The sequence below is a fragment of the Lepisma saccharinum genome, chromosome 4 (genome assembly GCF_977018435.1).
Source record: "Lepisma saccharinum chromosome 4, izLepSacc3.1, whole genome shotgun sequence".
In the NCBI taxonomy this organism is placed as follows: domain Eukaryota; kingdom Metazoa; phylum Arthropoda; class Insecta; order Zygentoma; family Lepismatidae; genus Lepisma; species Lepisma saccharinum.
This window is the reverse complement of record NC_139232.1, coordinates 101,069,015-101,085,550: the sequence shown is the minus strand read 5'-3', so window position 1 is coordinate 101,085,550 and position 16,536 is coordinate 101,069,015. Positions and strand designations below refer to the sequence as shown.

The 16,536-nt window shown below is 34.7% G+C and overlaps 1 protein-coding gene across 10 annotated transcripts in view; it reads left to right on the top strand.

Moving 5' to 3' along the window:
* Nucleotides 1–16,073, top strand: part of LOC145986675 (putative fatty acyl-CoA reductase CG5065) — a 138,759-nt gene extending 122,686 nt beyond the window's left edge. For all 10 annotated transcript variants that reach the window (XM_083120971.1, XM_083120962.1, XM_083120966.1 and 7 more), the window contains 6 exons: nucleotides 39–184; nucleotides 1,605–1,714; nucleotides 10,547–10,739; nucleotides 11,628–11,867; nucleotides 12,930–13,187; nucleotides 15,349–16,073. In XM_083120971.1, coding sequence (XP_082977097.1) covers nucleotides 39–184; nucleotides 1,605–1,714; nucleotides 10,547–10,739; nucleotides 11,628–11,867; nucleotides 12,930–13,187; nucleotides 15,349–15,421 — 1,020 coding nt within the window. In that variant the 3' untranslated portion in view covers nucleotides 15,422–16,073. The remainder of the gene's footprint in view (nucleotides 1–38; nucleotides 185–1,604; nucleotides 1,715–10,546; nucleotides 10,740–11,627; nucleotides 11,868–12,929; nucleotides 13,188–15,348) is intronic.
* Nucleotides 16,074–16,536: the final 463 nt, after the last annotated feature.

The window sequence follows — 16,536 nt, the reverse complement described above, 5'->3', positions numbered from 1 at the left end:
TACCTGTATTTGTTGTAAACTTTGATTTATCGTTTCAGGCCTTTGTGCATGTATCCACTGCATACTCTAATGCTGAAAAGAAGGAAGTTAAAGAAATTGTCTACCCTCCACCTGCGAATCCACACTGTGTAGTTCAGTGTGTGCAGTCCATGGATGACGAGATTCTTGGGATTGTGGAATCCAAGTGAGTACATGTTTATGTTGCAACTGATCGCGAGAGAAGAATAGATTTAGGTTATGTGATTGCAGTTGGTCCATTCGCGGGTTGAAGTTTCGTCCCTGGTGGAAAACTTGAAGTGTTGACCTGACATTGTCTTGACAATTGAGGAGCTACTTTATTCATTTCTGTGCATGCATGCTGAGTGAGTATGGAAAAAACATAAGATCTAGGTTTATAGTAAGACCCGTCTAGAAACCCAGGTAATAGTGGTGATGGAACTTGTTACACTGTCCCTGTACAAAGAATCATGTTAAGCTGAAGATTCTCAGCTTAGCTTAGCAGATTCTGCAGAGAAAAATCCAGGACACTTTGGTGTATTCTGTATTTCACCACATAATCATCACAGATTTTATACCCTGCCCTTTTTTTTTTTTTTTTAAAGTGGGGTTCAACCATTATGTGAAGCTTTTTTTTAAAAAAAAATATTTTATTGTGCCGGTATTACTTAATCATTTATTACTAAACTGCCTGTAGTGCAAGATTCGGAATACTTGTGAATATACGTTAAAATTGAGTAGTCCAAATCGATGCACAATTGAGTAGTCCAAATCGATGCACATCAATTCTTCATGACAGTGTAGCAAACACATTTCCTGCCTGAAAAAAAAGTTAACACATTACTAGGTAGTTGTTATTGATTTGTGCATTATAGTCGAAATATTACACTTGAGGAAATGTACTACAGTGTTCTGAAATATGGACTTTAAAAAAAATAATCTTTTGTGCCCGGAGATTCTTCACCACTAACATTGGTTTCATTATCTGATGTGAAGATGCAATGATTACACAATGAAAGGTTAATACATCAATTTTTAGATTAAAAAAAAATAGGATGTGTCAATAATGCCGTGATAAACTGTGCTTTGCTTCAGCACATAACATTCATTGTTTTCAATTCGGCGCACCACATGCACAGGATATCAGTAGGTTCAGAACCTTTAATGAAAGTGTTTGAATCCTAATCTTGCATGAAAAGCACTTTGACCATATGATTTGTTATATTTATCAGGTGATGACAATGATAAAGTTCCATCACCATTACGTGTTTTACATTTCAGTGAAAATCCAGAACATTTAAGCATGTTGAAGATATCCCCTGGGGATATTGGAACCATTAGGTGAAAACTAGGATATCTGGCTACCATATGGACAATAGCACTTAGATGCTTTTCTCCCCCTCCCCCCATCCCTAGTTTGAATTGCTTAAATTGCCATTCTATATAGGTCATTATTTAGAATTTCTGACATATCAAGTAGAACTGAACCCATTTTTTTTATTGCAAAGAGTCTATATTTCCATATGTGCCTAAGACTGGCCGCAGTAATATTATTTTCTTGTCCGTAGGCTAAGAATGAATTCTAATTTACACTTCACATCTTGCAGGTTAATAGGGAAGCATCCAAATACATACACCCTGACCAAAGCAATGGCAGAGAGCATCGTGGCAGAAGAGACTGGAGCAATTCCATCGGCTATCGTGAGGCCCTCCATAGGTTAGAAGGACTAGCATGAATCTGGATATATGACCGTATGAACGGTGATTTAATGATAGAATACAGTTACAAAGCATCTTAGGTGTAAATGGTATCACTAAACCTCAATTTTTTTTTAATTCTCCATTTATCAAGTCAGAATTCACCTGTTTAACTTTGGATCAGATTGCTTTAACGGTATTATCATGTGATTGATATTTGGGCTTGTTTCATCCCAGTCCTAGGAATTGGAAAAAAAAAAAAGAGGAAAGCAGGCTAGGTAAATTATGTACTTGAGAAACCCTTATAAAATATATTCTTCGATCATCCAGGTTAAGTCAGCTTTCAATGATTCTTCTTGAAGGTTCGCATAACCACTTTTTGTACATGCAAAATAATCTAACACAGTTATTTTTAGTGGTTTTATTGATTTGATCTGTGACATTTTGTGGTGGTTTCCCAGAACTTTCTCAAGCTACACTAAGATATCATAACGTTTTCACGTGAATGTGGGATCGAACCAAGAACCTTTAACCATTGAGGTGGGTGATGCAACTCTAGGTATCATTCATCCTCTTGATTTGAGTGCTCGCTCTTCATGGTAAGTCTAATGGTAAAGAGCAAGAGATACTAACTAGACACTTGGAAATGGCAAAACACAAGCATTTGGATTTATACCTTCAAGTCTAGATCAACATGGTTGGATAGAACAATACCTGTCTGTCTCTGATGATCAAGCTCCCCACTGATAGCTGTTCGAATCAAATCATGTTCGACTGCTCAATCTCCCCAGTTGCTACTTGTTCAACGACTCTAGTCAAAAGATCCCACACTGCCTGTTGCTCTCACCCTGGTCATTGCCCTGCAAATTCCAGTTGCTCAGCACCTTATCTAGTACATCAGGAAGATTTGTTAATAAGTGACATGGCATTCTTTGAATGCCTGATAGATAGAGGCATGCATATTTCGTTTTTGACGAAAACACGAAATGTGAAATAACTCATTGTAATACTAATTTTTTCATGTTTCTGAAAGGTGCGAGGTGCATTTTCTTACCCTGTTTTGACACGAAATGATGCGAAATAAACTGAAAAATGCAAAATACTCTCTTAAACATGAAATTTACCATTTATATACCATCGCGACACTTTCTGAAGTCTCAATTATCCTGCGAGTTATGCAATTCACGGAAAATTTATTAATTCTGCTGCAAACATTTGGGAAGCAAAAATGGACCCCTTTGCACAGGAATAAACTTAATATTCTGGTAATGATTTAATGTGCTATTACAAGGGATATGTTTATTTTGTGTAATAGTGCAGTTTTTGAATCAAATTTTGGATTATATTCACATTTTTAAAACTAAAATGTCATTATATATACCGCTTTTACACCGCTATAACGTAGAAATTTCATTTTATTTACCGCTTTTGAACCCGAAATTGACTGTTTCTGAACTGAAATTTTCCTTTTTTATTTACCAAAAATATGTGCCTCTACTGATAGAGCAACAGCCGATGACTGAGGTTAAGAATATGGCTTGATATGATTCTCTATTTAGAGGATATTGATACGATATACATACAAAAACACAACCTCACAGCTTGAGGAAGTTCTTGGAAACCAGAACGAAACATTGCACATAAAATCAATAAAAACCACTAAAAGTAACTGTTAGATTATTTTGCATGTGCAGCTTTCCATGAAGCACATACATCGCTCTCGTTTTCATACATTTCCATTCCCTGAAGGTGAGAGAATTGTGCACACTTGAAAGTGAACCTTACTTAGCCTGGTAGATTTCCTGAGAACACATGTTTCCATGTTGCCAGAAAAGCTTCAGTTCCTACATAATATTGATCTTGGATTGTAACTGATGCTAACATAAAATGTCTGTAACATCCCTCCATTTTTTAAATATAATCATATTAAACCAAACTGATAGCAGTGCCCTCTCTAAATTTGATTTCTTTTCACTGTGATAAGTTTTGCTTTATTTCAAACCAATTTGACCATACGATTTGTTATATTTATAAGATGATGGCAATGATAACGTTCAGTCACTATTACGTGTTTTGAGTTTGAGTGAAAAACCAGAACGATTAAGCATGTTGAAGATATCCCCTGGGGACATAAGTAAACCTTGGATGGAAATTAATGAAAATTAATTTTGTATATAGCCATATTAAGTAATTGAAAATTTTAGTGATGGATACAGCACTGATACCCCCCCCCCCCTCCCTTCTATTCTCTTAATAACAACAAGAGGTTTAGTGGTACCTGATAGAAGAAAAGCATCTGTTGTCACAAAAGTCCTCCAAGATTTTTGTTTCAGTTATGTGATGCTGAGGTTCAAAAAGCATAGACCCACATAAGTGGTAAAATGGAAATTGTGCAATTTGCAATTCCTGTTCATTGTTTTTAATAGATTCATTGGATTATAAGTTACTATTAGTAAATGTTGATTATTTTGTATTACAATTAAAATAAAACAAAAACCCTCGCACATAATGAAATTGCAAATAATGGTATGTTTCTTGGAAAGTAAAGTATTCATAGTTTTGCTATTTAACATCGATTTTTCTGCCACTTTTGGATAATCACAATGGTGAGGATGAATGATGATGAGACGAAATTAATGAAGAGAGATTCACAAAGAAACTCATGCCCATGCTGGGGCCAGCATTCCTCCTATTTTTCTCCACTAACAACACCGAGAGACTAAAGAAGCATAAGTTGTATTTTATCTTCATCTTCCATTTGTGCATGTACATTTATGCATAATATCAGATTTATATAAACGTAAAATTATTTTGGACAAGCTTCAGAACCCAGTTTGCTTGTAATAAGTAACAAACGAGATCGAAACAGCAAAAAAAAAACATTTAACCGGATGCACTAGAACACCAGATTGACACCCATGCATGATATAAGTGTGTGACAACAGATTTTTCTCCAATTTACACAATAGAACTGCATTCCTAAGTAGGTTAGATTTAGAAATACACTGCTGGACAATATAAACCGGACACTTGCATTTTTTGTGATAACGCATAAATTAAGTAGTGCTACGTAATTTATATAATAATTTGTTCTCTGTTGAATATATTCAGGTTTTCTTATTTGCAATAATTTCTGCAACATTTAGTTAGCCTCTGAAACAGAATTGTTAATAAGTTAAATTAGAATAAAATAATAAATAATTGCAATTCAGATGTCAAATATTAAGGTGTCCGGTTTTTTTTTTTTTGTCCAGCAGTATAGATTAACGAAAAAAATCCATAAAAGCATTGAAACAGACTTTAAAAAAATACAGGAACCAAGAAAGTTGTTATAAATGTTTAAGTTTCATCGACCAACATTCTCCATATCAACATTGGGAGAATGAAAATAACAGTATCTGAAGATGATGTAAGTGTATGATGCAAATTGACCAGGACAGTAAGTCAACAGTACTTGTACACCATAAATGCTTAATTATGATGAGACTGGTGGCAAGAAATTTGAAAAACAATCAAGGGTTTAAACTTTGTTCATCATATTTAATTTTATTTGCATGCTCTACAGAGTATGTACATAGTTAAACATATTTCAGTGTATTGTGTGATTTAGAAAAAAAAAAAAAAAACATAAGCGTATAGTAGTTTAGTAAATTTTCAAAGATAAATACTCTATGTAATTCTTAATTTTTATGAATACATATAGATTTTATTTGAATGCAAAAGTATATTACTGAATTCTGTTCATTGGCAAACTAGTCAATTGAAATTGACCATGAATTTATCTTGGTAACATACACAGTGGAAACACTTAAGCGTATATAGGTTATAATAATACTAATAAGTTTCTGAAACTGGTGTCTGGGATTAGTGTTTCAGTTCAGTTTCATTTTGTCCATTTTTTGAGTCAAAAATAATTGCACAGTAAAACCTGTACAAAACAGAAAGCTTTTGCCTTTTTAAATTTTGGTAATATTTTACTAAAATATTCATATTATTTATATTTACATGCTTCTCCTTTATAATTTACCTAGAAATTACGTTAAAAATGTGGTTCAACCAGGGATTGTTCTGTGCAAGAGTTCCTTTTGTACAAATTTTACTGCACTAGAGTAAGACGATGATGTATCTAGTAACCAAGTACTACTCAACTTTTGCGTGTTATAACACAGGTTAGTGCTCGTTTTGCAAGATGTCCACAAAAATAAGCGGGCATTACAGGCCTCAAATGTCGGCATCTCCGTCAGCGCCGCCCGCCACGTTTCTCCCGATCTCTCGGCTGCAGATCGAAATGGACGCACTGTATATATATATAATATTAGGGCCAAGCCAATACTAATGCAAATTTACCAGTGTCAGTATCAGAACGTATATGTTCACTGATACTGGTCGAAACTGTCTGGGAGTTCCAAGTATTTTTATGCAAAATTTGTACTTTTTAATTCACTTTGTCCAAACTTGATGTGGTACAATTGAATTTCATAATTAAAATGCCTCTTTTAATATTCAATTTATCTATTACAGAATTCGTTGAATATTTTAAAGTAAAGCTAGTAGACTGATGTGATATAATTGCAATGGGATACTTATATATATTCTGAACGCAACTTTTAATTGTTACAATGTTCAAGCATTGGCATCGTTGGGAATTGGTAACAGTATTGACATCCGTTCAGAGTGGTGATATTGCTTGTGCCCTAATATTCATAGAGAGACTATTATTTTTAATCATCAACATAGATTTAAATTGAACATAAAACCTCTGGAAGTAGGTATGTTAGAGTTGAGGTGGTGTTAAAAAATTAGGTTAAGCATTTATTTACATTCCCTTCTTTTTCCAAAACTGTATTTATATCCTTTTCCCCCATTTCCAGCATTTTTATCTGTCTTGTATCTTTTTCTTTCTTTGCTTTTGTGTTTTGTGTACTTGTAAATATACTTGTTGATTTTTTCATGCCTACTGTAAAGACCAGAAGTAGAAGATCGAAGGCTATAAAACAGTTGCTCCAATCAGAAATCAAATGGTTTTAGTGATTTTTCGTAACATTATTTGTGCCAAATATACCATGTCAAGTACGTAAGTGAATGTATTATACACTTTGCAAGATTTAATCATTTGATTAAATTATGTTTTGTCATTCTGTCGAATTTAAAATGAATGATTGCAAGTTGCAGCTTGATCATTTTTGTTTTCTCTTAATATAATTTTCTCTAGTTTACCAGAGTATTGCATCAGAAATCATCAATACAAGGTTGCCATGCCATTGTTGATAACTTAATAATTAACTAAATTTATAGCCTTTGATCCAGTTGGCTGCCCAGAACTTTGGAAAGGGGATGATGTTACTCCTTACCTTTCACACCTTTCCTTTAGGACATTAGTTTGATTGATTGATTTATTTCCATCCACTTGATCAGTCCTGCTGTGCAGTCTGAGGCACTGTTCTTTGGGCTCCGACTGTGATACGGCATGTGTTCAGTCTCTGGGTTTTCGGCCTGTGTATAGGACCGGTGGCAACCCACCATCAATAGGAAATTGGGAGCTACGAGTGAGTAGCGTAATCCGGTCACTGGCATCTCCTATAACAGCCAGGATTCAACATGCTGACCCCACGTCACCCCATTACTGGTTGAAGATCTTCACACCTCTTGGTAGGATTGTGGAGGGAGACTGGCAGTTGGGAGATAGGCCAAGGCCCTTCGAGGGCTGTTGAGTCATGGGTTATTATTATTCATTTGATCACACAAGTACAAACTGCACCATGATATGGGATAGATCAATAACATTAATGTCTTAATTTTGAATACAAAGTAATTAACCCATACTTATATCTATTAAAATAGCAAAACAATAATGTAGAAATGTAAAAGCAATTATACTTAGGGAAAGTTACAAAGTAATGTAATACTAAAAAACAAGTCTTATAGTCCATTAATGGAAAATGTCTCCTAAGTAATCTGTACCATAAAATAAATGTTTCATTAGCAAGCTCTTTACTGTGGTTCTAAATTTAGATGGATTTTGATTCTTGGAAGGAGGATATGACCCTCATCGAACACTTTCCCTTGGATGGTGAATGCCACTACGTTATGCTTTCTTTGTTTCTTTCTTCTTATTTAATTGAACCATAGTGAATATTTTTAACAATAATATAAAATTGACTGATCCAACATAACATATTAATCACTTCACAGCCAGACTGAGAATATATTTTAAAACAGTGTATATCAGTTTTGAGTTTATACTGATCAGAACAATAAGATTTTTCTTAAGTTTATAAATATATATCATTGGCAAAGTTACAAATTTACTGATAAACAGATTTGCCATTATTTGTTGACAAACATTGTATTTTAAATTTTTTAATCCTTATTACTAATAATATTGTAAATTCTTGAAATATGGAAGATTCTACCCACCCCCCTTTTCCCCAGCAGTTTTCGTACTTTTAAAATTTTATCATGTAAGACCAACATAATACTTCATACTCTTTGCAATTTTCATGTTCTCTAGTATTTTTCTTTCAACGTTATTTTTATGTGAAACCAATTTGTATGTTTTGTGTTTTCCTCTTAAAATGTATGCTTGTTTTGGTATGCCTCCCTGAAGTACCCACCCTCGGAACCCTTATTTGTGCATTGATATGCTTAAAATGGTGGTATGATCTTGTATGCTTTATTGTGATGGTGGTAAACATGTAGCCTTCATTTTGACAAGCACTTACTCTTTCAACTTGCTGTGGGTTTTCTGTATATAACTCTCCTGTCTTGTTACTAATTGGTTTTCATGATTATTCTTCCTGGTTTGGTGCTTCTTATGCTCATTTGAACCATTTTCTGTTTGTAACATACTTCACCATCTCCTTTGCAGCATACATTGTCATCTACACTTATATATTTTTTTATGTAGCATTCTTCATGTTTGTAATTGTGCATGCGGTTGTGATATTTTAAACCAAAATACTGAATTGACTAACAGTTTGTATGTAATACATGTGTCAGGGTTCCTACTCGTGAGGAAAATTAGCAAAATTTTGGGGAGAAAAAGTAAGGTAAAATACTGGGTGATTCAAAAGTCTCTTGACATTTTAATTAAAGAGCATTTTATTGACAATGCTGAAAAGTACTCTAGATTAAAAGACAAATTCAGTACATTTCAATTTGGTGGCCCTGTAAGTCTAGGCATAGCACACACCTCTCTTGCATAGACCGGAACACATGCTCCAACATAGCTGGCGTGATCTCACCTGTTGCTCCAGCTATTCGCTATGTCAGTTGCTCTATGGTGTTGATTTTACTTGGCACACCCTAGACATAATGAAACCCCAGACAAAGAAGTCTAGGGATGTCAGGTCTGGAGAGTGAGCCGCCCAAAGTCTTGGTGAGCCATGGCCAATCCATCTATTGGGAAAGGTGTTAGCGAAATAGTCCCGATCGATTCTGGCGAAATGGGATGGTGCACCATTTTGCTGGAAAACAAGTCTTTTTTTTTTTATCCCATCCTGAAAATCATTCATTAGTGATACAAGGAAAATGTCAAGAGACTTTTGAATCACCCTATATAATTTGGGTTTCGCTATTGCTGAATGGTTGGTGCTCTTGCCTGTGTTGTGAGTGGTTTGAGTCATAGTGGAATGTTTTTCTTTTGGCCCAGCTACAATCAGGGAGCTAGTTTAATAGAGAAATAGCAGGCTCTAGTAGTCTAGAAAGTTAGATAACAGTGTTTGGTCAGGCAACACCTTGACATGGGCGAAATATATGATGAGGTGGTAGTATAGCTGTAAGCTGAAATTATTGCAAGATTTGAATCTGCACAGTCATAAATGTAAATACAGTGCAACCTCAGTATTACATTCTTCAGGTAACTAGAGAGAAGAAACTTTAAAATGCACAGAAAATGTAAAATTGGAGAAAGTTTTATAACATTTTGCTATGTTGGGGCTATTCAGTGTAATGGGGGAATATAAAATCCACGAACAGACAGTTGGGGTTCCACTGTTTATAAAGGTAAAAAGAGGAGAAAGGTTCCCCTGTCCATGTGCACACATGCTATGAAGACATATGGGATGATGTGGAGGTAGAGCTCCACATATTCTTGATCTCACCCATAGTTGGGATGATGTGATCAGCATCATGCCCAGCCAACTTTACAGCCCAGGGTTGCCCCCAGGTAGATATTGATATGAGGCTGGGTAGGCCTCAGAGCCATGGAGAAACTGGGAAATGATTGGAAAAATTCCTGGTCAAGATCACCTACCCCGGGATTCGAACCTGGGTCTTCTGCATGGTAGCCAGATGCTTTTCCAACTGAGCTACTGGGAATTTATTTCTTTTATCGACATTATTATCAGGATTTTGCTTTTTTTTTACATTCCAATGAAAGAATGGTGTAAGTTTCCAAGTGAGGTCAACTGTCCCCCCTCGCAACACCCATTAATGCATGAGAATACGTGTACATCTTGCTGTCTAAATAGCCTCCCAGATGGTGCAGTGGTAGCACAATCACCTTGTAATCAAGGGGTCCCAGGTTCTATACCCAGTGGAGGCACATAGTGCTTCGGATCCCACTCTAAGCTATAGGCATAGTCCCGATTAGCCTTACTGTGCATGAAGTGGACTTAAAACATCAACTCAATCAATGCTGTGTAAATAAACATGAGTAGAAACCCTATTTAGCCAAAAAAAATTAACTAACTGTGTGCTTTCGTGTTGCAACTTTTGTGCATATCTGTCTTGGCATTAACACTATTCTTTCTCTTCTTTCTGCTGTCTGGCCTCTGTCCCACACTCTCCTCTCCCTGTAAACTGTATGTTTCATGTGTGTTTAGACTCTGACTTGAGTTGGGTTCGATAGTAACAGCAGCTTGGAAGGAGCCGGTGCCCGGTTGGGTGGACAATGTCTGCGGCATCACGGGGATCATGATGGAGATTGGACGAGGTACTATTCGTAGCATCATCTGTGACCAGCATCTCATCATGGACATCATACCGGTTGACTGTGTTGTCAACACTCTCATCACTGTTGCTTGGCACACTGCCACCTACAGGTAAATTCAGCAATTACATTAGTTAATAATTTATGGAATTTCAGAACTTTTGACATGACTAAACCTCGTCTCGTGGTTAGGGCACCAAAAAATAATCATCCTAGGCAGTAGAATTTATATCATATATAATACGTATATCATATCAATGCTAGCCCCAAATGCATCACATGTCCGGGGACTGAATGAATGATTAATTAGAGAATAGCACACAACTCTGAGGATGGAGACTGAATCAGTCTGCGAAAGTAGGTATATGCTAAATTTAAACAGTGGTTAAAAGTCCAAATCTCAACATGAATGAATCACCAATGATCAGCTGCGAAGAACACCTTGATTATGCATTGAGTTTTAGACACTGTCAATATGAGATCGATTCATCCCAAAATGCATGTACATATTGTGGATATTTAGTTTATATTTGGCAACACTTTCAGTAAAAGTCTGAAACCTTCGCTCTTTCTTGTTTCTTTCTTTTTCCACAAGCCATGTAACTGTAATGTTGAAAAGCTTCTCAGGAATAGAAAACAAAATTGCTGTTCATTTTTTGTTGGGCAATATTTCATGCAAAAATTATTGTCTTAAATTTTATATTTTTCAGCACCTTTTAATAACGTTGAATAATTTTGCATAGTTTATAATAACTTATTAGTAACATAGATAATTTAAGAGTGACTCGGAAGTTTATTTTTTAAATTATAATTGAAAAATTGTGTGGAACACCACTTATACAACAAATAACATTTTCATGTGCCTGTGGGATTAGTAATCTCATTAATCCAATCAATAAATTGTGAATGTGAATAGCATTATCTAGTATTACGTGAATCATACATTATATTGGTGTATGAAAGTAGTTGTAAATTATGCATGCAATTGATTTTGTTTCAGAACCGAAGGTGTTCAAGTGTACAACTGCACTTCAGGTACCTTAAACCCTGTCCGCTGGGAAGAGTTTGGGAAGCTAACTTTCAAGCATGCATGCGCAACTCCCACTCGTCATGTGATGTGGTATCCTGGCTTCACTTTTAGAACTAACCGAATTTTCCACAAGATCTGTGAGCTGCTGTTCCATTTTCTTCCTGCCTACATTGTAGATCTTCTGTTCCGGCTAAGAGGTGTGAAACCCATGTAAGTATTCATAAGTCTGCAAGTTGCATGTTTCATTAGGTGTACAAAATTAAAGTCACCAGATCTTGTTAAGCAGAAAGGAAGACACATTGTTCCAAAATGTATGTTGGTGAATTTAGTCAAGTGTTAGCAAATCTACATTCTCAGTAACTCTCTGCAGCATAATGGTACACTTGGTACAAAAAATATCAATAATGCAATGCAGAAAAAAATTCTAAATCTGTATTAGATCCCAGAAACAAAAATATATCAATTTTTGTTGACTTCAATTATCTCGAGCTACATGTATGCGAGATAATTGACTTTTATTTTGGAAAAAAAAGAATTTGGATATATCTATTTTACAAAACCAACGTAAAGAAATTATAAATATTCACCTCACCTCATTACTGTTTCTGCTCTTCAGTACTTGTTAATAATTATTGTGAATGCGAGCATATGAAATTATAGTGCAATAGTATTGTATCACATTAAACACAAATGGGCCAATCATAAATTGCTGCTTAGAGGGGTGTGTCATAATGACAGATTCCACCTTACAGGTGTCCCATCATAATTACAAATTTACTAATATAAGAGTTGTAACAATTTGTTCATATTGTTTTAGGTATGAACAGTGACAGCGATTGGGTTCCCTTTGTACATATGGTTAAGCATAGTGCGTGGTCAAGAGTGGCGAAAAGTAGGGGGGGGGGCAACTGCCCCTCCTTTACCTCCCCTAATCGCCGCCACTGGGTATGAATGTATGTAAGAAAATTAATGTAAATAATGAATTACATTGCAACTCCTTAAAATATTGGAATAGTTACTAAATTAAACTCGGTATTTCACAAATATGGTGCTAGTCTCAGAATTATACTTGATATTAAAGAAAGAAAGAAACAGAACAAAATGGCAATACAATACTAGGATTTAAATTTACAGATTATTTATGGAAATATTGGATCAATAACATTTTCGGCAATTTTATCAGTCATTATTGAGTGAGCCCCAAGCTTCTGTACTACTTTTACATCTAATTTCACATTTATTAATATATGTTTATTCGTTACCTTTTCTCAGAATGGTGAAAGTTTGCAAGAGGTTCCAAATGGCAGCAAAAACTGGTGAGTTTTTTGCCCTGCATGAATGGAACTTCCACTGCGATAACATGAAGCGGCTGCTGAGCGATCTGATTGATGAAGACAAGTCTGTGTTCGACTTCAACATCCCTGGCATTGACTGGGATCAGTATGTCAAGAGCTATATGTTGGGAATACGCACCTTTGTCCTTAAAGACAATTCTGATACGATTAACAGTGCGAGGAAGAAACTTAAGAAGTAAGTAATCGTTGAGTGTACAGTGGAATCTCAGTTATGCGTTGTTTTAGGAGATTGTGGATAAAGAATTTATAATGCAGGAAAATGTAAAATCGAGGAACGTAAAACTGGGGTTTCACTGTAGTTATGTGTTTGGCTACTCACCGGGAATTCCGGGAATTATGCGTGAATTATTGGCTCCAGAAATTATGCTTGAATTCTACGTGAATTTTCCTCCGTGGATGTGAAAAATTGTAACTTTTATTAATCCAAATCCCTTTGAATTTATACATATTTATTAATGTCCTGAGGCAAATTTTTCACAGTTTAGTTTTTATTTTTGTTGAGGATGGAAAATAAGGCTCCATGGAAAATAGAACAGAATTCTCTGTCTGTTTTCTTTGTTAGCATCCTTTGCAGAACAATCTATCTGACAGACGGAAAATTCTTGCAAGATATCTTGAAGTTGATTAGGTAAATTAGAGCTGAAAATTCTTACGCAGTTAACAATTTTTCGTAGATTAATATATCCCGTAACATCTGTGACATGTTTGTAGATTATAATATTTTGAGTCTTGAGTATGTGAAATTGCAAATGTAAACTCTGCACCTTGAATTAAATATTAGACACACACATATATAAATATTGTTTAATTGAATTAGAATTTTTGGTTAAATTGGATTTGCACAGACCCTTTATATTTTTAATATATTTTTATGTGTATGTGTGTGGATGGTGAGAGGGGGTTATAAGTAAGCCTGAAATAGGGAAAACATCTGCTTGTATCCTTGAATTTTTTGGAAATTTTTCCTTGAAAACTGGGAGTTATACGTGAATTTTATCAAGGTCCTAGAGTGGCCACCCTGTAGGACCATGGAAATGTATTTGTCTGGATTTTTCACCACTTATTGCATGAAACTTGTGCTACTTTTAGGGTGTACCAATAATGAAAGTTTAGCCAACACAAATAACAGATATTCAACAAATCCTGTGTAAAATTGCAAGCTTTTCATGAAGAAACTGTATGGTCCATTCTCCTCTGTAATTGTGTAACCAGGCGACTGAAACAGGTTTTGCCTCGAGAAAGGAACTATTACTAAACTAACAAACACTAATTATGTCATTACATTCATTAAAAGCAATTAAATATGGCAGCATTTTGCGCTAAAAAACAAGCTATTTTACTAGTAAACTAAGATTAATACAATCTATTAAAAATGAGATAAAATCACACTTTGTTTAATCTTCCAAATTTCAAAATGACCTCAATCCTTCTTCAGGGAAGGGAGAAAAAAATGTGTCATGGTTAAAATATATATTTTTTTTTTTAAAAAAAGGGGGGGATTAAAGGTGTATAAAAATGTGTTATCCTGTTGTTGAAGCAGTCAGCCAGTCAGTCTACCTCAGACTGACCTCAATCCATCTTCAGGAATGGGAGAAAGAGTCACAGATAGATGCAAGGACTGGCTGACCACTGCAACGACATATATAGGGCAGCACATTTTTATGCTTTCAGTCACTCTAACTAGGATTGAGTCGATACCCTTACAGATTCCCACCGATGTTTGAAAATTTTAATAATTAAAAGTTGTTCAAAATATTGCTTGCAATTATTCTGCTCCAATTATAAGTTTCAATTTACCAGTGTTTCGCTTTAAAGTATTCAAAAAATAAATCAGAATATAAAAATACATCTTACGGTGTATACAAAATACAGTTTCTTCACCTTTTCAATGGAAACATTGAATTTTGCATAACTTCGAGGATAATTAGACTCTGTGAGTGTGTCGCACAGCACTTTTGTGGACCCTGCGAATCATCAAAATGCTGGAAAAGTATCTGTAAATAAAATCCAGCCACTACTTTCCAATGCCGATCCCACTGATATCGGCTGAACCCAAATTTTAACTATTCCGCTAGTAATTTTTTACTATACCTGAAGAAGGACCAAGGTCAGTTCGAACATCTTATTTTTAATATGTTGTGTGAAATACTACCTTCTGCATTTTTAATATGTGTCATCCCTAATGTTAAGGGTTGGGTGAGGTTTGTTTTAAGTCCACTTTATGCACAGAAAGGCTAATCAGAACTGCACCTACAGTTTATAGTGGGATCTGAACCATTGTGCAATGTGACTCCTCTTGAAAATGTAATTTATATTTATTATTCTTTCTATTGCAGGCTATACTGGGTGCATCGAATTACTCAAGCATTAACAGTCATATTTATTTTGAAGACTGTGAGACTCAGATGATGATAGTGCTTCCATCTACAGGGGAAAAATGTTCAAAAGAGAAATGCATAAAATTTGACCAAATGATAAAACCAGGCAACTAACTATATTTTGTTTGTAAAAAAGAAAAAGAAATGTGCAGTTGTACTAGGTGTAATCACCTAGTTTCTCTAAAAACATTGTGACCTCAATCTCAATTGAAAAGAATAAATATATATATATTTCATTGTATTGCATACACCACAAAAGTTGTTTATATTTTCTATTTCATGAATAGATAATTTAAAAATTCGTTTTAGTATAAATTTGGTATTATTTTTTGATAATCCTTTATCCTGTGCCTTTGCACGCTACAAAGAGAAAAACTAAAGAAAGAGAAACATTTAGATTAAATTAGAATCTGTATGGTGTATACAATGCCTTGTCAAGTACTTCCACAAAAAAATGGAGTATTTTCTGGTGTTCTTTTTATATTTTTATTTATATATATATTTCATGCTAAAAGTAATTAAAAGTTAAGGTTTTAACATATATGCATACATTGTTACACATTGTTACAAATCCTACTATTTATTGGTTTGTGGAATTGATTTAAAGGATCAGATTATAAACCTCGGCTGTTGAGGAATTCTGTATATCTAGTCACTTAATAAAGCAGCATGGCATAAGTTCAGTTGTACATGTTTATAAAAAGGTGTACTTGGGGGAGAAGTATGGATTTGTCTAAATTAATTGTTAATTGTTTAATCAATCAATTATATATATGTATATCTTGCAGCAAAGGAGACTAGATGGATTTTTGGTTTGCTTTTTTTGTGTTGGTCTGCAACACTGCAGTTGAAAACAATCCACTGTGTATGAGAGAAGAGTCGTGGTAAACTAGATATTCAGGAAAAATATGTACACTTCACACATGTGTGAAGATAATTTTTGTAAGACTTCAGTCTTACACAAGTATGATAACATTTAAAAATAAAGATATTTTGATCATTTTATAACTATTTAAGCAGAGGAGAAAGATAATTGCTTATTGAATTTTGAAACTCACTGTTTATTAATGAATTACATTTGCTATTTTGTTGCACTCAAAATTGTTTGTTCAGTAATTTTGTTACTATTATTATTAAAATATTGCA